Source organism: Thunnus thynnus, chromosome 2, assembly GCF_963924715.1.
Source record: "Thunnus thynnus chromosome 2, fThuThy2.1, whole genome shotgun sequence".
Taxonomy (NCBI): domain Eukaryota; kingdom Metazoa; phylum Chordata; class Actinopteri; order Scombriformes; family Scombridae; genus Thunnus; species Thunnus thynnus.
The window spans coordinates 20,447,208-20,471,397 of record NC_089518.1 but is presented as its reverse complement, the minus strand read 5'-3'; the positions used below and the strand labels follow the sequence as shown (position 1 = coordinate 20,471,397).

The following is a 24,190-nucleotide window of genomic DNA, read 5'->3' as shown; positions in this document are numbered from 1 at the left end:
ACACACAGTCTAGACAGCCCAAAATAAGGGTGTGATTGTATCTTTTATTCAGACGAGCTTGCATGCACAAACAATTCAAGCACTAAACACTTAATTACAATAGATTTTTTTTTTTTTTTTTTTTTTTTAGGACGGTGGCGTTCGAAAACTCACGTCAATCACAGTTTTTCTTCCCTGTTACCATGGAAACGACACTGGGTGAAACTGTGGTTCCATGGTGTTAAACGAGCTGTGCGTTAACGACCCACTGAAGCACCCTGGCACCCAAAAACCACACCCGAGCCCACCCCTCCCCCCACACGCCACAACCGTATGTAGCTGCGCTGTTCACTTTGTACACAATTTATTCATCACCACAAACACTCTCAAGTTCACAGGTCGCTGTACAGATTTACATCACCTGAAAGTGAACCTACTGCTGCAGATAATTACTAGTCAGGCCTTTGATGATATTATAAAATTTAAACAAAAGGAAGGAAACCACTGAAATGCAGCTTCTTCAAAATACGCCGCCACAAGTAGAAATCCAGACATTCATAATATACTTTTTTTTGTTTCAACCCAATTTTTAAACCACTTTCTGCAACTTAAATCCTTTTTGTTACTTGGGTTAAAAATCTCTGAGGGGCACAGGGACAAAGAAGGAAAGGTGGATGGACAGAAAACATAATTAAAACACAAAAGGAAGAAATGATGAATCCCTGGAGGAAAATAAAAAGTAAAAGTGTTTACAGATGGCTGACGGCTATGCGCAGCAGCAGGGCAGTGATCAGTACGACGGGGCTGGAGGCCAGGGCCCCTGCACTGTTGTGTTTCCCGTGGCTGTGGCTCCTGTGGGGCCCATTGCAGTCGTCCCCAAAACAACAGTCCATCTTGGCTCCGGAGCTGCTGCCGTGAGCTTTGTCGCAGAAAGCCTTGTAAGTGCACGACTTCATCACGGTGTCTGAAAGGGAAAGTTGCAGAAAGGGCCGACAGACGTTCACAGTTAAATTTCTTTGAAGTGATTGAAGACTGACCACTTCGGTATGACGCTGTGAACCCGTTGAACCCAATCCCCTGCCCCACACACACACACACACACTTTCACTCTTTTCTTTACACGCACACAGACACACACATAGGCAAAGAGAGAGATCTGTGGTTATCATAAACTGCTGGGACCACATCCAGAAACCTCAAATGATGAGAGGATGCAGAGGCTGAGGTTTTACCATCACACACACACACACACACGCACACACACATATAAACAAACAGAATAAGACAAAGTATTGACAGAATAATGAATGGGCCAAGAAATCTACAAAGCATTGAGCTACTCTTAAATTTTTTGTAATATATCCAAAAATACCACCAGTTTCTGCATTACGGGTTTTAATAATGACTTTAACTGTGTCAGATGAAAGCAGCATGAGGACTATTTTAGGCATTACTGAAATTGCTACCTCACGCAAGCAGCGGTTGTCAGGGTAATGCTGACCTCTAGTGAGCCCTTTACAATAACAAATTATTTCTGTGTTGCATATTTTCCTCTGTGTGTGCGTGTGTGTGTGTGTGTGTATGTTTGCTTACTGGGCCCAGTGATGGTGGAGCAGGCGTCAGCGTACTGAGGACAGGAGGTGGAACCCTGCCGGTTGCAGTCGTCGTCATTGGACGCCACACATGTGTGACATTTAAGGGCGTGGCCTTTGCAGACAGAACAGGAGAGAGCACCTGATTTGAGACTAAGTATGTATATCCACAGACGGGTGTGCTTGTGCATGCTTGCACACACACATACACATACACACACGACCATAAGTTCTTCATTGTCCATTTACTGCAATTATGTCCATTCATGCACACAAGCACACACAGTTACATTAAAGATCCATATATGGCTCAGACTACTTTTTCACCTAACAGGCCAACTTTATTATTCTAAGTTGACGTATACATCTTTCAAACCCTGCAGGGGTAAATTTATGACAAATGTATATGGTGAATGTCTCAACTGCAGCTAAAACTGCTCTGCTAGGAAATTAACAATCAAGAATCTGTGGTCAACTTTCAGTACAGAAACATCCTGGATCTTCTGTACCACAGTGCTCCTGTAACTTTAGAGCTAATCAAGTCATTGCAAACTAAATCCTTCTCAACTCCCTGAAAAGCCAGAATTGCACTATAAGTGTTGGCATCAGCGTTATAGAAACTTACTGTTGCAGGCCAGAGAGATGAACAGCAGAAGGGCGAGCGCAGTCTTCATGGCAGCTGTCTGATGGGTCAGTGTGTCTTCAAAAGTCCAGAGAAAGAGTGGATGAGCAGAGAGGAGTCTGTGATGGAGGGGGCACCGGGGCGGGGGGGTTTAGACACGGGAAGGTGTCTGAGGGCATTAAGGTCTAATCTCTGTAATCTCCATCTATGCTGCACAGCCAGCACACTGTGGTAATGGATTAACTGAGCAAGCTTTAACACACTTTGGTGTGTTTAAACTATCAATCCTGTGGTAAAAAGAACTTCAAGTATTGATTCTACAGTTCTGTTTTTGTAACTAATGATACTTATCAAAGTTTTAATTATATTCCCCAGCTGAGAAAGAGAGTCATTACTCACTCATGGAAGACATCACCACCTCAGCAGGAATGTGTGTGTGTGCACAAGTGTGTTGGAAAGTCTGATGAAAGATAAGCACTGTGCATCATTACCAGTATCGAGGCCGTGACATACATACTGACACATACCGTGAGAATTCATGCAGCAGTCACTAAGATGTCATATCAGCTGTGTGTCTGTGTCATCAGGAGCTGCACAAACACTACTAATCAACACAAGTAAAAAAACAAACAAAACACAAGAACAACTTATAGTAAAACAAATTATATTCATACTTATTCAGGTAAATGTACACACACTCACCCTGTTAGTCTTCAAGGTGTCGACACAAGTGTGAGATCGCCATTTCTAATATACAAATATCAAACAATAATTCAGAAAGGAACAAAAACAGCAAAACAATAATGTGACGTTAGACTGACACAAAGATAAACGGTGGTGCGTCAGTGGGTTTGTGTCACAAGTGGATTTACGAGGCTGAAAACCAACAGTAAAACATCTGAAATACAGACTGAATTAGTTCCAAAGAGTTTGTCAGATTCTTAGAATTGTTTTATTTATTGACAAAATATTGTTTGATTAAATCATAGGGTTTTTCACATTTTATAGTGATTAAAATACAGATGGTTGTTTGTGTTATGCCTTAATTCAACACTGATGGAACTGAGAAGTTTGGCTTATTTTGTTAAATGGAAATAAAACAGCTTGTGTTGAAAAAGAGTATTGATTTGCTATCAGTGCTGATACCCAGGTATCAAACTGGCACCAGTAGTTAAAGATTTCCAATGACGTCCATCTGCATTTACTGATTACTGAAGAACTGTGCTCGAAAACAATTTACAGCCTGAGAAATGTGAAGTTATGTAAATGAACATGCAACAAAATAAATTCATCTGTTACAACAACTAGAGTGCAGAGCTGTAGATACAGGCGTGAGATCTCACATCTTTGTCACACATTAGCGATAGAAAACACTTCTTACAAAGCTGTTAAACTCTTCGTTTCCTGTTTGGTGGTTAGAGATAATGGGAGTAGTGGATGAAAACAAAGATAATATTCAATCAGTGACAGAGTGATAAAAAAAAAACAACAGTTGTGGTACTGCAGCACTCTCCAATCTTTTAATAGTTTCGACTATTTTCAGCCATAATATTGAGTTATTACGTTTAACTTTATCCAGATTCTTAACAAACGACCACTAATGTTGATGTTGTTTACACTTTAGGAAGACACTGCCTGTATTATAACAGACAGGACAATACGACAACATTTATGTAATCACAAGAAAATCCTTGATTGTCAGTTTTATTATACTTTTCTGTGAGTGATAAATTATCTGCAGCTACTTGAATTGTCCAGAATCCCATCTCTGTAGTCCTGCAGACCAGCTAAAGCAAACGCTGAGAATTATTTTAAGCTATAGTCTCACTGACTTGTGGTCTAGACTTACTGTGGTGCAGTGTTCTTCCTGAACAAGGTCTACTGTGTTTCCTCAAACAACCCCAAATCCTTTCCTCCTGTTCTTGCACACCCTGATTTTAACCCTGACCTCATTCTGCTCCAAACAATACCCCTGAGCTTCTTTCATTCAGAGTAAAATCCTTGTTTACTTCATAGAAAAATACATTTTTATGGATTGTTGCTTTAATATGAAACAATCCTCGTCAAAGCCCATCCTCGTATATGCCTAAATGCAACTCAAAAAACAACCTCCAGGCTGCATTAAATCTGATGTCATCCTGCTGGAGGAGTTGCTGAGAATTTAGCTGTTAAGCTGCTGGGAATTTAAGCTGAGTCACAAGCGGGTTGTTGTTCACTGGCATGATGGACAAAAGCACACGGGATCCAGATGGCGTCATAATGGACACAAAAAGCAAACAAAGTGACAACATATGACAGAGTCCCAACAATTATTAGCATGTACAGAATCTTAACGATTCTCGTCACAAGTACTGTAGCATTCAGGAAGTTACTTCAGACATCTGTACATGAGCAGTCTCTGAGTTGCAGGGCTGGCACAGGGTATGAGAGCTGCTTCGTGGCTGGGGGCATGCACAGGACGTCACTGTCGGCAGGACCGGAGGGACGGCGGTGGCTGATACACAGGAAGTGTCTCTCAGTCTATTTTCCCCATTTTTGCGATCAGCTCGTCACAGATCTTGGTGAGCTCCTCAATCTCTTGATTCTGTGACGACAAAACACAGGACAATATCACAGTGTGTTCAGTTACAGCGTAAAAACATGCACTGCTGCAAAGTAGAAGTTTCATCTAGATTGAGCATGCAGCATGATGGAGACGCCTCTCACCTTCTGCTGCAGGGCTTGTTCCAGAGACTCATTCTTCATCTGCTCCTTCCTCAGGCTGGCGTTCAGCGCCACGCTCTCCGAACTTGCCTTTGCACGCACCTGAGCGATCTCCTCATTGGCCCTGTGGGAGGAAAAGGGGAAAGAGGGAAAATTAACAGACGTTATATATAACAGCATCTCAAAATCGTGAAAGCTATTTGCCTTTTTTTTTTTGAGATTTACTTTTAAGCTCCACATACTTGTCTAGTTTCTCCTCAGCGTGGAGTTTGAGTGTCTGGTATCTCTGCTCCTCCTGCTTTACTCTGGCCAGATACTCCTGAGCGCACTTCTTCAGCACCTCCTCATTCTGTACAAGGAAGCAGAGATCAACCACGGTGTTATTTATGAATCATTCTTACACAGAGAGAAAACAATGGCGCAGACTTATGTGTCTTTAAATTATCCTTACTGAGTTATTAAGTAAAAAATATATACTGCAGAATTAGATGGTCATAATTCTAATAACTGTTTTTTATTTCTTTAATATATGCTCTTCTCCTTGTAATCCTTCCTGCACTCATTTACCATTGGAAGCTGACCAATTTAACCACCTCAGCTGTTCTCTGTTTCCTCCATGAGCAGCTTCCTTAAACCACTTTCAGGTCAGACTTTTGAGGGCCAGATTTGTCAGGTGACCTTCAATTCAAAAGCCTGTTGCTCATAACCACAGGATATTTCCCGACCTTATTCTGACCTTCGTCCTCTTACAGCCCTTCAATTCGTGCTACTAACAGTTGATCACTTGAAAATGAATCTTTCCCTCAGTAAGAACTTCTCCTATGACCCCTTACTTTCTTAAAACCCTCCAGCGTGCTCTTCATAGTTTCATAGCGACGGAACACATCAGAGAGCGACCGCTCCACAGAGTTCAGGTCTGCCAGGGCAGCTTCCTTCTCCATCGTCACAGCATGCAAAGCCTTCTGGGAACTCAAGTTGTTGCGCTGTTCATCCTCTGAGAGAAGTGAAGAAAAAGACTTTACTGTTGAGCGTTAGATAATATCATTATCATGCGTTTTATCAGGTGACAGTGATCGCACAAAATATTCAAAAATAAAGACAAAAAGACAAGTGAAGTTTGTGATGTTTTTTTCTAATACAGGACCAAGTGGACTACTGTTACTGCCTCTACGTCACTATCAACAGGACACACACATTATCATGCTGTGGCACTAAAATCAATATAGCAACCAGTGAAATGTTGCATTGGATGACTCACCGATCATCTGAGCGATTGTCTTCTCGTACTCCGCAACAATCTTCCTGTAAGGAGACAAAGCACATGACGGATCTTACTTAACCTCAGGACAAACTGGTGTTTTTTAATACTTCAAAGAGAGTTTAGAGCCCAAAGCCCCTATCTTTAAAAAAGACATAGAGGTAGTAAATTTGTGGATGTTTTGGTCAATTCTCCATGGCAACTGAGTAAATAAAAAACATGCAGCAACACGTTTCCTCACCTCATCTCATTGACTTCTTGTCTGCAGTCCTCATACTTTTTCTTCCAGTCGTTGACTTCTGCCTCTTTAGTGATAATCTGAAAGGAGCAGAACTGAACTAAGCTTACGGGGAAAACAAACACACTGATAAATTTCATGTTGGATGAGGGAGATAAAGGTGTGTACCTCCTCCCTGATGAGGGTGAGAACGGCCTGTTTTTCTGCCTCACTGATGCAGATGGAATCCAAGACTTGACTTCCCGTTTTCTGCATCTCACTTCCTCCCCCCGACTTGTTTTTCAATTTGCACGGGTCCTCGTACTGCTGAGGGCAAAGGAAAATCAGCCATGTCATCTCAGAATTGTACGTTTGCTTACACAAAAGAAGGTATTCACACCTACACCTGCCTTTTCAAGATGCTATAGATTCACTATTGATTCAAGAAACATTCCTCTATGATACCATGAAATTCTACATTATGCTCATAATTTCAATACAGACTACTATTATTCCTTTATTCCTTCTCATAAAAAGCATGATTTCCTCTCAAGTCACTAACTTTTTTCTGGGAAAGAGGAACTCCAGTTTACTGTAGGTGCTTAGAAAAGCAAATGTGAAACCTTGAACTCACTGTTTACAGGTTGTATCAGCATTTAGTTAAGAGAGAGAAACAAAAAGGAACATTTATTGATGTAATAAACTTTTTTGTTTACCACTATGACACATAATTCATGACCAGATTCTTATCTGTTGATTCTAAGTGAAAACGTATTGATTAATCAGTTCACTAATCAGTTCTGTTGTAGTGACACAAGTGAAAATAATGAGTCACAGACATAAAACAGTAATCAAATGTGACAGTTTCCTGCACTTAAAACGTCTCTGGCTGATTATTTCACTGTGAACATGTTGTTTCTCTTTCCGTTCTCTCTGTTCCTCTCTTTCATCGTCTTTTCTTCATTCTCTCAAACCTTTATCTCTCACTTCATACCCGTCTTGCCTTTCAATTGTCGTTCTCAAATATTTCAGTCCTCCTTCTTCATCTCCTCCCCCCCCGTCTCTCCTCTCATTTTGTCCTTCTCAGGATTATACCAGTCATATTCTAATCTCCTGAATGATAATCTAAATCCATCTGTCACCTGAGCAGATGAACATGGTGGCAGATACTAAGTACCTCCTGCCGTCCTACAACGCAGGAGTGCAACCATCATATCAGACAGGCGATCGTGTTGCAGCTTTAGATATGATGCAGGTGGATCAAAGCACAAAATTGGGCTGTAAAGTCTCTTACTAGTATTTTAAATCACAAGACATGCTTAAAAAACTGCTGAGTTTGTCATTTACTACACAAATTTAATCCAACCAATATAAATCAAAGAGCTGAATCTCAACATGCTTATGTTGTTACCAGTGAAATGTAACTGGGGCAAGTCTGGACTTCTCAAATCTGATGGAGACAGATTAGTTTGACTGATAAAAGAGTGCTTCAGCCCCACCTAGTGTTTACTGGTGGGAACACGTTGCAGATGCTTTTGTAGTGAAGATATAAAGTCTAAAATCTGACACAGTACATGTGATCAGGCCTGATTCATACAGCAGTAGAAAGGACTTAAATGATCAAATGTTATTGTTTCTCACCACGGAGCAGCAGTCTGACTCTGCAGCTTTGGATGTCACATGGCACTCTTGGACTGGAAGAAAACAATACACACGTTAAGAAGAATTAGTGATGCTGTGGACTATTATGGCCAACAGGTGGCAGTACATGATAAGCATTACAATGTTTCTGGCAATAAATGTATTTCTCATAAAAAATATAACTCCATTAACGCCACATGTGCTCATAGTATAAGAAAAAACTAAATAATAATTTAAAGTTTAGTATGAAGAAGTAAAATGTCTCTGCCCACAGGATGAGATGGGAGCACTTGTTTGATCTGTTGGAGTATTCTCATGACCTACTGTATGTAATATACAATATACGTAATGTTAGTAACAGTGTGTTGATGAGTTTTATTTTAGTATTTAGTACAGTTTTAAATAAATTGGTAAGGTGAAATTATCCCAACCTACTAAAAGTTAACTTCATCTTGACAAGTTTGGACATTATTTGCAGATTTTTTTAAAGTAGAAAAACACTTTTTCTTACAATTATATATTTATTAGTGTACTTTCTGTTCACACTCCAAAACCAGATCTGCTCAGTAATTTCAACTTATCTTTGAGACTTGAGACTGTCCTCGGGCTGAACCAGAAAAATAATATCCAAAGTAAAAAGACCAAAACATCATGTGTTTGGAGACCAAAAAAACAGGCTCCTGCACTTGCAGTGATGCACTGTTGTGCAACATTTGTCACAGTGAGGCCTCAGTAACTAAAGCTGTGTCACATGCAGCCTGAAGGCACCTGCGTGATCGTACATGTATGTTTTATCACACAAACACAGCTCTTCTCAAACAGAAAAAGGACAGAACTTACTGCTCTGAACAACTGTGCTGACATGGTACTCACTACTCACAGTCACAAGTTTCACTGCAGCACAAAATGATATGTAAGGTTAATGATTAATGTGTGTGTATCTAAACTGTAAGGCAAAGATGACCTTCTCGCTGTCCGCTATTGATCGACTATGACTGATTGTTTGCCCAAAGGGAAACTAAAGCACGCTGACTTCAACAGCTATCAGACTCAGTAATAACTGAGCTATTCGCTACGGTAACAGTGTGTTTTCTATTAGAAATGAAGACATTATGAGCAAAACATCAAAATCTATCTTTATTGATCTTGTTACTCACTGTTTTGGTCCTTGTCTGGTTTGACCCCGGCACTGCTCGCCAACTTCTCCTCATCTGTGGCGTGGCCTCCATGATGGTCGTCCTTCAACAGCAGCAAATATAATCAATCACGCAAACTGTGTACAACTCTTCAAAAACTAAACACGACCACATGAGGAGATGTAGCTAATAAATTCAACAGTAGACACGTTATCTACGCTTACCTGTCCGCTGAAGTCCTTCTGCATCGGCTGGTTCTGCTTTACTTTACAGGAGTTCCTGAGTATGAAGGTCAATAACAACATCAGTGTTAATGATAACCAGACCATAGCTCTGACACAGAGGCTCTACATGGACCCCTGCGAGCTCTGTAAGCATTTGCACAGGTGTAGTGATGAGAAGAGAAAGCAGCAGAGACAGAAAGCCTTACAGCCAGACCTCATTTCTCTGCTCTGTGTGTGTGAGCTTGCATGCTCTGCTTAAAAGTGCTGAATTATGCAGAAGAAAAAGCAGATTAATGAAAAAGGCCAAATTGAAATAAGAACAAGAACAGTTGCACAGAGCATTAGAGGGAATTACAAGGTTTCCACTAACACTCTTTCTCAAACTCTCTCTCTCTTTCTCCTCTACTTTCTTAATCTGTTTATCACACTTTTCCCCCCCCTGACTTCACAATTTAGGTCGGGTGGATGACACAGCAGGCCGTGGAGCGAGCCTGGACTCTCTTAGGCAGAAACGAGCGCTCTTGCACATCTAGGGTTGAAGTTACAAACACACACGCACGTCGGCACACACAGTTAAATATGCAGTACTTACAACAGAACACAGAGGAAATGGACTTGCTCAGCAGTCCTGATGCCACACAGGGAGAAGGGAAACAGAATGACAGGTTTGGAAGGAAAAGGAAGAAAAGACACAGGAAAGGACGGGACAGGGGTTAGGTTAAACACAAGGGTGGTTATTAGAGTTTAGTAAATAGAGAAGAAAGACTAAAGCAAGACGAGTGAGAAAGTGTGATCAAACTGGAAAATAAAACCTTGATTGAAACTGGACAAATTAAAATCTTCCAAACCTCCTAAAACAAATAAAGCGATAATAATGCTTCTTTAATGCTGTGAGAGAAGTGAGAGGATCCCCTGATGAGAAACTCTCTTATCTGGTGGCGGAGTTCCTCCCTTTGAGAAAATTACTTTTGAAATTGAAATACAAAAATCATAAAGAAATTAAAATCCAATATCAGTTTACATTGTAATTTGAAGGCAGGACTGCCACTTGATTTTAACCAACTGTTATTGAATCTGTTATAGACTAAAACTTATAAGTAAACTCAAACTTATTTTTCCAACATGGTGCTGGTTTGTAGTTCATTGCAGTATATACGACAAAAAGCTAACGATTACAGTTATGTGGGATATTTCTGTTGTAACTGTCTTGTTGTGATCAAATGTGAAGTTTTTTGGCAGGAGCATAACAGAAACAAACCACAAGAGGGCGTCATTTTAACACTTTAACATCTCATTGCCATTGAAAGAAACTGTTGTCTTACAAACACAAAGCATTTGTTTAAAACACACAAGAACGTTAAAACTATATAATGTCAATCCTGGCCTACATGAACATCTACGGAAAACAAATCCTGTTAAATCCTTCAAAAAGCTTGACTAACACTGAAAATGAATCCAAATTCTAAAATAAAATTAAAACTATAATAATAATGGTGAGGAATGGATGGTTGTGCAGGAGAAGAAGAGCAGTTGAAAGGTTTGTTTAATGGGAACAGGGACCTTGCAGGGCTTTGAGGATACAGAACAGGGTGACACAGCTGGTAAAAGGGGAAGACTCTGATCACTTCAGGTTCATTGTGCACAATAGTGAGCATTCACTAGTGTTCCATGCAGCCATAAAAGAGAAAGCAGCTTTTGTTCATCTTAATCTGTGAGTCATACAGTATTAGTCCAGTTTGAGTGTGAGTGTAACCAGTGACTGAAAAGAGGATGATAATGAGTGACGAGTAAAGGGGAACGGTACATGTGAGGGTTTGACATTTAACTCACGTGATAATCTTGCTGTTGGTCTCGCTTCCCTCCAGGTTACATGTCAGTTTTGCGTTCCCTAGCGGAGAGTCAGAGTTCACATTGCCATTGAGCAAGTCAGGATCCACACAAACGTCATGGCTGGGTGTCAGGTTTGAGTCTGGGCTTGAGTCAGAGGTCATCGGAGCCTCGTCGTCCACCTCCTCAGGGTCGGGTTTGTTCAGTGGGGAGATGACTGACAGTGATGGGGGCCGTAGGGCTTGCTGCGGAGGCAGAGGGTTGGACAGGGAGAGACCCTCTCCTGGTTTGGTGCCCAGGGTCATGTTGAGGTTCTGATCCAAACCAACGCAGCTGTTATTAGGGGACGAGCTGGTGAGGTTGTTCAGGGAATCGACCTCTTGGGAAGAAACATCCTGGTTGGAGTTCTTGTCCAGAAAGTGGTTTGTAACATCAGGAAGAACTGCAAAAAGGGAAGAAAAGCAAGTCTTAATCCCTCCACCAGTGTTCCTGTTCTTAAACTTTAAAACCTTGAAACATCCCTATCCGGTCGCAACCTAATGATTTTATCTGTCACTCAAGAGATTTAACCTTCAAGTGATGGCCTCCCTTTTCCTGTTAGAACATTTAAAATGGCTGCTGGACATTTTAAATGTTCTAACAGCTCCTCTCAGGGCACTTCATATCCTGTGTCCTCACACATCCCGTTAACAGCTAGCTTACGACCTCAGCAGCAGACCGGTCTCGGTTGAGTCACACTGTTGCTGAAACACAGCACTCTCTGTTACTGAGAAATACACCCCCACACACACTGTAAAACTCACACAATAACACAACTACAAGATCCTCTAGGTACTCTTTTTCTTTCCTCTCAAAGTACACATTATATGAATGAAATCATGGTAGTTTCACTTTGGGCGGATAACAGCTTCTCACATCGTTTGTCATGACCAAGAGCTAATGTGTGACTTATTACATCATACATTCAACTAGTACAAGTTCTGGTAAGCTCCTGCTCAAAATCTGGGTACTTTCAGATATATACACACATACACCCTTTGGAGACAGGGAACAGATGTGGAGGAACCACACCCAGTCATGCAGAGTACACAGCACCACGTGGCCTAGCAACAAAAACAACATCAGGATTTATTGCAGTTTCACAACTCAACCAAAAAAGAGGAAAAGGAGACAGAAGAGGAAGTGAGCTAGTCAGAGAGAAATAGATGGTATACAGGTAGACGCACTGCTGTCTAAGGTTTCAGCATCATCCTGGTTCAAACATACATACAGTCAGATTGTGGTCTTGAACAGACAGATTCCCCCCTGTGCCATTACAGTCTAATTATAGTGAACCAGGCTATGAGTCTCTCCACACAGTTGATATTTTATTTATGAAGCTAACCCAGATTTTGTACAGAGCATGTGACCAAAAATCGAGACTGTTATTGTCTGCAACTAGATTCAATAATAAACACATTCATCTCTCTGTTATTATCTTGCACAATGTCCCATGTGTTGCATGTCTGATTTCAACTAGATGAGTCATCTAAACCATGCAGACCCATTTGATCTTCACGTACAGTGCAAATTAAAATCAGTTACTTCAATGAAAACTGATGGGAATGAGGAAACAGTTTGCTAACACTGGTGATATAATTAGCATTCGTTTCAACACAGAGGATGCACTCCAGTTCATCTATTACTATGGTGATGCATTGTAGTTCATGTCTGTGTGGGCGAAAGCAGGACAGCGGGAGGGAATGGGGGGAGAGGGAGGCTGCGGCCTCTCTGGCAGCTCTCTACCACCCAATTATCGGCAGATTTACAAGTCTGTGCCTAACAGGAAAGAGCTCGTTAACGTTTCTGATAACTTTTCATACACACGGTCTGTGTTGGCATGTTCATACTGTAGTTGACACAGTCAACTACATAACGCTCCAGATTTGAAGTGACACAAACTTACCAACAAAACATAATTTCCACTTTAATCTTGAGACATTAGTGTCATTACTAAACTGCAATTAAAATGTCTGTTCACTCAAATTACTAAAAAACAAAATCCAAAACTATACACATTGCCAGATACTATTAGAGCTAAGTGAGAAAATATGTTTGTAGTTTGGGTAACCTGGACCATTAACATACGTCTGCCATGAAGTCTGATCTTGTGGGAAATCTGCCAGAAAGCTTTACAGCTCAGAACAGGAGCAGTTCAAGCTACACTGCCAAGGTTAATGGAAAATCACTTCAAACATGATACCACTGGTATTAAAATTGTAATCATTGCTACTCATACCGTCAAATTCAAGTTTTTCTGTAATTGTTGTAACTTGACTTCACTCCAGTCCAGATCCAAATCTGATTCCTAGGAATGGGGCCGGGTATAGTTGGAAATACCTTGATATTAGTGCTGATACAATACTTTGATATTAATACTAAAATGTACAAGTACAAGTACATTGCCTACTCAAAGTCTGAGATATGTTAAATCATATGATATGTTAAATCATATGGGAAGTAAGTGATCAAAGAATGAGTAAACAAATTTAAAACATGACCAGATATTCTACGCCAGCTTTTGGTGTTTGACAGTTGTCAGTAATCACTAAATTTGGTAACACATTAAATTATTGAGGTTTGATACTGAACATCAACATCTCTAACCAGGTGTGACCGCCAGACCGCTGAGTCATCTCACCTGAGTGGTTGGAGTTGTCCAGTTGGCTCAGCAGATTCACAACACACGGAGACTCTGCCTCTGGAGTCTCGAAGGTCCCCTCTGAGTCTGAACTATGGAGAGAATGAGAGGGGAAGAAAAAGATTTATTTCATGTTTATAATTGAAGTTGTTAGTGACTATATGAAATTAAGTTAAAATTTCATAAAATATTGACAAAAACGTGATTTTATCAGAAACAAACAAAGAGATGAGAAAGAAAGAGGTCAGAGTTACGACTGAGCTTGCATAATTGGCATGTTCTCTGAAACCAAAGATGAAATCTCCAATTTGAAATTCAAAATGTGTTGAAACTGACAAAACATGATCCACAAAACAACAACTTTCCTCATAAAGTGTTTAGAGCATGTGATTAAAAAAAAATCACAGCGCCTAGAGCTGCGAGAAAGCTCCCATCTTTGAGAACAGAGGGGTATTGAATGTTAGTCAGTCTATCTAATCACATATCAATGCTACAAACAGCTACTAAATGATGTTCATATAACAATAAAAGCTTTAGTTGTGTGTTGCAGTGTCAAATTTATTATAACAAATAAGCGCAGGCTTTCAAATATCAATTTTCTGTTTTCTTAAAGCGACGTGAAAACAATAGAGCTCAGAGTTCAAAGCAGTTCAAAGTAAACAAGCTGCTTTTATTTTAAGGGGAGTCAGAGGAAGGGAGAGGAGAGGAAGTGAGGCCTGGGCCCTACAAGGCCACCTGCATCCTTTACCCCTTAATAAAGACACACTGTGTCCCACGACATCCACACACACACACACACACACACACACACACACACACAAAACACACACAGTCTTTTGGTCTGCTGTGTCAGCTGCCTAGACACCCAGCCCAAATTTATTTCCAAACTGTGGAGAGACAGAAAGGAAGGGAGAGAGACAGCGAGTGAGAGTTTATGTGGGTGTGTGTGTGTTTGTGTGTGTACTCGTTCCCAGCCACTTGAACGCACATCAAAACGTCCACACTCTAATGAAAAACAGCACAAAGAACAAAGCTGACAGAGCCAATACCCAACCGCACTCCATCTCTGATACCAGTTCACACAAACATGTTCACACACAGGGCTCCATGCAACCACACCATCCAGAGCTAATCCTAATATACATACCCACCCCCCACCCAACACACACACACACACACACACGCACACGCACACACACTGGATCACGTCCCAGTGATGGCCCCAAAGGTTGCGAGCTTGGATGGTTACTTAGAAACTAAAAAAAAATCAAAAGCTTTGGAAACTGTGGCTTTTTTTCCCTTCCCCCAGCAAATGTTCCTCAACTGCCAAACAGCCTCACTCTCCATTCACACACACACACATATATACACACACACACACTCAAAACACACATAAAAACAGCCATAAACAGTCAGGTCCTCAAGTGTTTGGTGTGTCATAAGGAAATGACAAAAGCAGGAAATGATAAAAGAGTAGTTTGAGTGACTGAATTTTGACTAAGAATCTGTTTTTAGCCAGCGACAGAAGCACTGGGATCCACAGTCGGAAAGAATGTGAGATTATACCACAGCATCAATCAATTTGTCTGTGTATGTGTGTTTATATCCACCACCTGTCAGTATGACTCAGGGGAATCATCACACATGTACACACACACACACACACACACACACACACACTATAATAATCAATCTACCAGATTCCAAACTATATCAAAAATTGATTCTTATTGATTTCATGTCTTATACGAACACACCTGTAAACCAGCTTTCTCTCTCTGTCCTCACTTTCTTTCTCTCTCTCTCTCTCTCTCTAACACACACACACAAACATCTGTGGCCAAGCCCTCTTACTTGACATCTCCATCATCCTTTGCTCTTGGCTGTCTGGTTTGCTCGTCTTCCCCCGCACCCCCGGTCACTGCCGACCACGTCCATTTGGCCCACTGGACCGGAGACAACCAGGACATCCCTGCACCAAGAGTCGAGTCCTAAACCTGCTGCCACCTCCGAGCTTTAACGGTAAACTTCCTTTTCCTCTGGATCAGTTAAGACTAACGCAGTGATCTCCAACGCTCTGTCTTTCCAACTCCAAAAAACGAGGCTGTCAAAAAGAAGCAGGCGCCCCTTCTGTCTTCTTGCTTCCCTCCCTTTCAACGTCAGCTTTCTATACAGCTCTCTCACTTCCTCCTCACGCTCAGTTCTCCCATCCTGCTCTTCTGCACTGTTGACGGTCGCGAGAGAGAGAGAGAGAGAGAGAGAGGGGGAAAACGTGTCTCACGCTTCTGCAGCTGCTGTTTCTGTTGCTGCTTTGCTCTCCACCGCACTGACTCAGACCGTGCAGATTACTGGAGCATCAGTAGTCACTCCTCTCACTGCTCCCCCCTCCCTCCCTGCTTTCTTTCTGGGTGGACGATCAGCTGGTTAACAGACAGACACAGCTCGCCCTGCTCCTGTATGTTTGCTAACTTGCTCGGTCTCAGGAGTTTGCCTCTCCCCTCCCTGAGCTTTTCAGGGTTTGCCCATTGTGAAGGAAGAGAGGGGGGTACAGAAAGGCAAAGCTTCCTGTTTTAACAGGCTAAGAAGAATCTGGTTACTCTGAGACAAACATAATGCCAGATGCTTAGTGTCTCCAAGAAAAGAAACAGATGAAAAGACAGGAAAGGGAGGAAATGTGGCGAACAGTACATTTTAAAAGATAAGTTTGGATGTGAAATAATGCTCTCGTTGTGTATCCTGTCTTTCTGAAATTATGCCTTCTAATAACACACATCTCACTGACATTATAACCTCCCATATTCCCTAAAAAATATAAAGTATATTTGCAGTAAAGCCCTGGATATGTACAGTACAGATTTCCAGATATACTACATCCTTTAGGGAGACAAGCATTGTCTATTTGAATTTTAACCAAATTAAAGGATATTTTTTTTGCAAATGAACTGACTGAGCAGTTGCTGAAACAATGAGGCCACCATGAGTTTGAAAGGTAATTTGAGTTGTTAATGGTTTGTTTACTTGGCAGCTTCCAGCAGAAACAGTGGATAACTGTGATTGTGACAAAGAGCTTTCCTGAAAAAAAAAGAGCCCTTCTGCTTTTTTTCCATGGTTGCATTAAGAGGAGACAAGAGCAATCCTGTTGCAAATATTTTCAACAAGGACTAGGAATGTATAACAGACACAGATAGATAAAATCTAAACCATTAATGCAACGATGTGTGGCCAAACTTACAGAGGATCTATTGTTCGCTAAAAATATCCAGGACAGGCAGCAAACCAATCAATACAGCAAACCTAGATTCAGCAGTAACAGTAACTGACAGAAAAGTCATTTGGATTAAAGCTCTCATCGCTGCTCACACATGCTCACACAAGTGCCTGTAAGGCTGTTCATGGATGGCTTATGTAACTGAGTGGAGGCTTTCACATTTATACATCTCCCACACACACACACACATACATACAGAGTATCTAGGCCGGATGAGATGTGTTCTTTGAAAGAGAAACATGGACCATGACTAATCTAATAACAGGAGGATGATTTGACCACTGTGAAAAAGGTGAACAGGAGCAGAAATATTTTTTCTTTTTATTTGCACTTTGAGTTTTCTCTCCTGCTGCTTACTGCTCGCATGTGGAAAACATCCACGGAGACAGGCGGGCACGTAGATGTATTCACGCACAAAAACACGCTCACAAATAATGTCACACACTGGTGAACACGGAGAAAGAGACCCTGTTCAATCTGTGATAGGCTGACAGAAAAACAGAGCAAATTAGAGGGATGACAGATGGAAAACAGCGTTAATTAAAAGCGGGGATGGGAGAGAAAGCAAGATAATGAGGATGAGAATATTTAGAAATTTGAGATCAAAGGGTAAGGTAAAAGGGCAGAGCAGGAATCTGCAAAGCGCCCTTGTGTGTTTCGTTAACATTCCCGACATTGTCTCTTTTACCTCCTTTGTTTGGGTATCTGTCAGTCAGGCCAGCAGAGAGGACAAACCTGTCTATCCTGTGGAGGACATGATCTGCCTGAAGATAACAAAGCCCCTCAAGCAGCAAAGCCATAAGCAATGAACGTCCTGTGCTGCATGAACCTGGTTTTACTCTGTTGCACCTTGAAGCTATATGTGTTTGTGCCTCTGGACACAAACACAGACAGAGCGACCACATGCAGACAGAGCACTCTAAGAGGGAACATCCCCACCTCTCCCTCTGGCCGAGGCATGAACACAGACGAGCGAAGTAGAAGGAAAACAGAAAAAGGGAAAAGAATCGGCTCTTATGTAATACCTTGAAACCGCAAATAGCTCACAGGGAAACAGTGGCAGAAACCCACACATACATATATGATCTGCGGCTGCCATCTTAGCACACACAGAGCCCTGTGCAGCTCAGGGGTAGACACGAAACACCGCACACACTAGACCCAGGCTGCTATGTGTGTTTGCTGTCAGTTAATACAGGAAGAATGGCCCATCCTTAATCATCAATTACATTTTGACTGATAGCGGCATGTGTGGTTATGAGCTAAGAATAAATCAGCGATGCTAAACATGTCTGTGAGCCACAACAGAGGTGATCTGATACTAATGAGGTAACTATTTATGTACATGTACACAAAGGGAATTAGAGAAGCTTCTCAACTATCAAAGACTGTATATCTCTGCTCTCAATCCCCCTGAATGACGACAGAAAGTCAGCTGGCTTGCCTGACCTTTCGTCTAGTGCCACCGTCAGGTCAGCATTTCCCCTGACCACCGCTTTGATTCGTTACAAAATATATTGAAGGTCAACGGTTGGATTAACATGAAATTTACAGTGAATATTCCTAGACGATGAATCCCAATGTTTAATGTAATAAAATGGATTCCCATGAAAATTACAGACTGCCTTTTAATTTTGGATTGAGATGCTTTCTTCCTCCTCAATTAGTGCAAAATGTCACTTTCCACACCAGATGTCACTAAAGCCCCTAAGAGGATGAATGATTTTGATTTTTAATGGCCTCCACCCTAAAGATAAACTTTACATTTTTATGCCCAGTGATGGTAAGAAGAGCAGAATTGTAGCATATTTGTTCTGTCCAACATTTTCATATTGCAGGGTGTAATTCCAGCTTCACTGGTTTAATTTTAGACCTGCGCTCTAGCCTAACTTGCTTCAATTAGAGGTTACATTCAAAGAAATGCAGAAAGTGCTGTCTTCAAATGTTCCTGGTTTGATCAACATTTACAGAGAGCAAATGTCAAACAGCACATTTAAATGAATGAATGATCTTTACTGTCATCATACACAAGTACAGTGAAACTCTGCTTGGCTTCTCTCTGGTAATTAAATAAGAAGCAAGACAGTTATAAACCTGTCATTGTCACTATTTACAATGTAAGTGCTCCTGGTCATGAATCCAGACTCAAACTGCAATAAAGTAAGCATGACTATCCCAGTAACACTGGTTCTTCTAGATTTTGTCAGAATAACAAGTCTCTTCAAAAGCCAAGTGCAATACACATGAGCGCCTTAATGGTAGGATGAGGCTGTGGAAAAAAATAAAGTTTGCTTTTAAAGTGAAAGTATCCACATTGCACGTAATTGCTTGAGTTAGTGATAATCTGCAAGATTACCGTTCCTTAATTTAGCAACACATTGGGAGCAGAAAATGTCTTTATATTATCACTCAGATGTCTACACTGGAATTATAAACAATCCAATAACAAAATACTTGATTGTGGCGTCTTATATTATGGGTTCTATTCTATCTTTGTTGCATACATGCATATTAAATTCACTACTTTTTGTGCAGCAGAGGATATAAGTGAGCAAAAAGTTTAATAAATAGTGTTTGGTTTCAATAGCACAAAATATATTTATAATATAAGGAGGTTGTGGATAAAGTGTGGGTCCATGTATAAACCGTATTCAGTTTTTCATGTGAGAAATGAACATGGGATGGAGAGACGGACTAACTATATATCTCTCTATCTATCTGTGTGTCTTTCTAATGAGTCGAAGCATCTAATCTGAGCAGAGAAATACTGCTGGGTCATATTTGTTGGCTTGTTTTGTAGTATGGTGCCACCTAGTGGTCATTATGGACTCTTTCCCAGATTCCTTAGATACATTAAATAACTGTAACATAAAAACAGCAGCATTAGATTCATCCACATCTTTATTGTTACAGTGTCAGGATGAAAGATCACAGCAGAGGAGAGGAATAGATGTGAGAGAGATGCATGACTGTTCTGACATCACCTCTGTGAGCTTAAACAGAGTGGACGGGATCTCCGGTTTCACCATGGCAACCGTTTGGGAAGAGGTCACAAGTGTATTACACTATGAAACATGCATATAAAGACTTCCTACGTTGTTGATGTTTATACTTTCCTGCATCTTAGCTCTATGTAGGTCACAGCAGCGTCAGAGGGATAAAATATAGACACGCTCCAAAGTCTTTGATTTGGGTTTGTGTGTTTACATCCTGCATTCAGAAAACTAGTGTGGAGTGAACAGAGTTAGACTGAATGCAGTACAGTAGAATGACTTAACTGACTGTGGCATTATGAAACAAAAAGAGAAAGAGAGAAAGAGAGGAGGGGTTTACCCCAGAGGAGTCATGTACGGACACCAACTGAGCTATTGTCCATGACTACATGGGAGCACACAATTCCCAGACAATAGTGCATGTAAATTGTACACACATGCACGCACAAGGCAGGGAGACGACACACCCCCTACTGTTCTACTTTATGGTGTTTCCATTCTTTTTCTTTGCCCTTTAAATTCAGTTGAAATGGTTGTTCAAATGCATCATTGTTGCACAGTGCGAGTGAACACTATTCAGCAGTGAGATTCACTGTCAAGCCTCATCAGTGCAGGCATAATTAAAAATCTTCAAATTTTGTGCCTGGCTTCATGTATTCACAATGCGTGCATCTCGCTAGAGATAAAAAAAAGTTTTTCATCTCACTCTGGCCTGAATTCAAACCACTGCAGCAAGAAAATGGGCTCCAAATGCAGGTCAGTCTCTTCCCAAATGAGGGACCATCTGATGTTCAGGGATTTTGAAGAATAAGACTGTGTCCATCCAAGAGTGTTCCAGTTGTAACATAAAACGGATGATTGAGCCAACTAAAATTAGACCAGAAGCTGAAAGCGGTGATCCCACTGCGCTGCTCGGCTTCCCATTTTTCCCACGGGGATGACCCCAACCCCCATCTGCACTAACCCAAACACAGCTGTATGCCATAAACTACAGAGGGATTTTTTGGCAGATTTTTTTAAAACACCCACATAACAATCAGCATTACTTGAACATGGCCTTGTCTCTGACATCCTGTCTCCCAAGTCTTCAGCTTTGCTTTTCTGTCACTCACTGTGTCCCTATCATCTCTGAAACAACATCCGCTTCAGTGCATGGCGGCGCTGCTTCTCATATTAACCACCGCCGTTCTCCATGACTTGAATCGCTGAGTGAACACTATGTATATTTAAGGGACGACTAGGCTGAATATGGCTTAGCCAGTGCATTTATGTGCATGTGTGCATCGGCTACACAGGGCTTATGGAAGCTTTTAAAAAATGGAGATAAAAGCAGCTGGGAGGACAAAGTGAAACGACTCACTCACTGTTACAAAGGATTAGAGAGAAAAAAAGAAGAGGATGCGTAGCGGATAAGTGCTTTTAAGCTCTGACGAATGCCTCAGCAACAACATCTTCACTCCCTGCATTTTGCCAAGGAGACTCACATCACGAGGCACTTTGGGGATGTCAAACACAGCATGATGAACTCAGTGTGGTGATAAACAGCAGAACAGAGAGCTATGCTACCTGCTCAGACAGGAATAAACTGTGTCACAGTTAAAATAACACTTCAGAATACGGATTACAGATGCTGTTGGAAGCTGCTGCTAAAATTGAAACCAATGCAAAAGATGAAGAACTGAAAGGAAGGTATGGACACAGCATTGATTTCAAGAGCATGACTCAATCGGCTCATTACATTAGCTTCTCTGCTAATGTCATCAGCTGTACCGCTCTGTCTCTTCCTTCTCTCCATAGATTTGAATACCTAAATAGTATTCAAAGTAGCAGCGGAGGCCATCCGATGGGCTGATTTGCTTTCAGTCCAACAGAGAAAGTTCTAGCTCTACAGGAAGCATCAAGGTCTCTGCGACTGCCCTTCAGCTCCTTATCTCTCACTTCTCTTCCCCTCCCTGAGTTCAACCACACCAGACAACAAAATCTCAAGTACCAAAGGGTGAAATTGATCCGCTTTCCCGGATCAGGAGCACTCGCTCACTCAGCTATTTTGGAGCGTCTCTGTCCGTGCCTTTTCTCATTGAGCACTGGCACACAAACAAACACACACACACACCGACACACAAACAAACAACGAAGGATCCTCGTCTTACATGCTGCTCTTCTTCCGAGGAGAGCTGACGGAGCCCTTCCTGTGCTGGCTGAGGGAGCCCCCCATGGCAACAGCCGAGTCTGTGTTTCGTTTCACGTTTATCCAAGATGCTCCGTATGTCCTTCTCCTCCTCCCAGGTTCACCTCTGTCTCTCCTCCAGACAGCCTGGCTCAGTGTCAGAGATCCACAACGCACTGCTTCTCATGACTGGCTTGATATAATGTCGCCAACCAGCCTCTCCTCTCCTGGTCTTTTTGCTTGTCACTGTTGATGCTATACAGACTAAATGCTCAGGAGTACTACTGATCGCACATGAATAGCTCTGCTAACAGTCCCGCCTCCTCGCTCTACTTCTCCTCAACCTCCATCATCATCTCTCTCTCTCTCTCCCTCTCTCTCTCTCACACACACACAGGGGCAGATTACATTCACTTGTTAGGTACTGTGAAGCTGTTAGAAGGAGATAGACAAGAGTGGTGGAGTGTGTCTGTGTGAAAGGAGGGGGGGTTATTTAAAGACTGCAAGGTCTAAGAAGTTGGAGGGGGGGGAGTAGATGGAGATGGAGTGTCATGGGGGTATCTGGCAGGGGTGAGAGTATTGTTCGAAAAAGAAAGAGTCTCTTCTATTGTTAGTCAGCTGAATACCAGATCAGAGATGAAGGGGGAGGGAGAGATGGAGGGAGAGTTGGCGGCATAAAACACAGCCCCACTTGTTGTGCCACATTCCCACTACCTGCTGTGACCCAAAACCCACCCCTGCAGCCCCTCGGAGTTAGCATGACAATACACACACACTGTAACAGCTCACAGTTTGTTTGCATACATTCATTTCCTAAGCTCATCACTGCTTTTTGACCTTTTACCCTGAAACCAAACCTGGACACACTCCAAACACTTCAAACAACGCAATCAGTGTGGCACAAAATGTTTCAAAAGATTGAACAAGATTATTAATAAACCTATGAAACAGCCTTACTGGAAATGTATCATGGGCCAACTCATTAATCATCAATCTAACTCATTAATGTGACTACAGCAGAGTCTAACATTGAATTAAAAAAAAAAAAAGACAATTACCTCTTGATTCAAGGCTGTCTCCTCCTGTTATTCTCTTTTGATCAAATGAAGGATGGCTAAAACCTCAGAGCAGTTGCGGGTCAGGCTGTGGTGTCCTGGACAGTCCAGCCTTTGAGAATAACTGAGAGGCTTTAGTGCATAATTTGCTCCCACTGAAATGAATCACACGAGGCTCACTATGGAGATCCTCATTACTGAATGACCTCACTACATTTTTTACACAGTGGGCACAACCATAGAGCCACACACAGCCCACAGAAATGGTGTGACAATGAAATACATAGAGTTTTCATTGACCGTGACTCATGATATGACCGTTATAGTCAGTAAAACTTGACCGTTACTCTTGTTAGTTAGCTTCCGCACCACTTTTAACGTGAACACAACACCATAAATTATCAATATATACATAAACAAATATAAAATGTAGCAATAACCTTGATAGCTTAATAGCCTTCAGCTATTAATAACAGTAATAGCTTAAAAACGAATACTAAAATTCGTATTAAGAGCCCAACTTGCCTCATGGTTGTTGTTGTCCCGGGCTGTTGGTCAAGTCACCCGCTACAAGTGATGCTGTGTTTACAACACAACTGCGCATGCTCAATGATATGCCACAGTAACGAGACTGTGGCCCACTTCCATTAAACTCCTCTACCATCCTTTTCTGAGTATAAAAACTAATAATAAATGTATAAGGAATATAATCCAGAGGGGCATAATTAGTAAACCTGCTTCTGTATTTGTTTGGAATAATCTGTATATTGATATAGACTGGAAAAAAATGTACCCAGGATTTTTTTGGTTTCAAATAAGGCCCAAGAG

At 41.5% G+C, this 24,190-nt stretch overlaps 2 protein-coding genes across 5 annotated transcripts; both read right to left on the bottom strand.

Moving 5' to 3' along the window:
• Positions 1–24: 24 nt before the first annotated feature.
• On the bottom strand, positions 25–2,733 carry si:ch211-113d22.2 (uncharacterized). The gene is made up of 3 exons (XM_067609066.1): positions 2,197–2,733; positions 1,573–1,686; positions 25–943 (listed from the first exon to the last, which is right to left on the bottom strand). Exons 1-3 carry the CDS (start codon positions 2,243–2,245, stop codon positions 729–731), a joined length of 378 nt encoding a protein of 125 aa, XP_067465167.1. The 5' UTR covers positions 2,246–2,733; the 3' UTR covers positions 25–728.
• A 107-nt stretch (positions 2,734–2,840) lies between these two features.
• LOC137196185 (transforming acidic coiled-coil-containing protein 1-like) lies at positions 2,841–23,945 on the bottom strand. Of its 4 annotated transcripts, none has more exons than XM_067609058.1 (13): positions 23,888–23,945; positions 13,880–13,971; positions 11,203–11,641; positions 9,373–9,427; positions 9,170–9,251; positions 8,013–8,065; positions 6,561–6,698; positions 6,396–6,472; positions 6,155–6,198; positions 5,730–5,890; positions 5,139–5,245; positions 4,900–5,020; positions 2,841–4,777 (listed from the first exon to the last, which is right to left on the bottom strand). In XM_067609058.1, exons 1-13 carry the CDS (start codon positions 23,890–23,892, stop codon positions 4,709–4,711), a joined length of 1,443 nt encoding a protein of 480 aa, XP_067465159.1. In that variant the 5' UTR covers positions 23,893–23,945; the 3' UTR covers positions 2,841–4,708. The 4 variants fall into 4 exon arrangements, with proteins under 4 accessions (XP_067465159.1, XP_067465151.1, XP_067465133.1 ...); XM_067609050.1 differs by lacking the exon at positions 23,888–23,945 and adding an exon at positions 22,291–22,694; XM_067609032.1 differs by lacking the exon at positions 23,888–23,945 and adding an exon at positions 15,734–16,247.
• Positions 23,946–24,190: the final 245 nt, after the last annotated feature.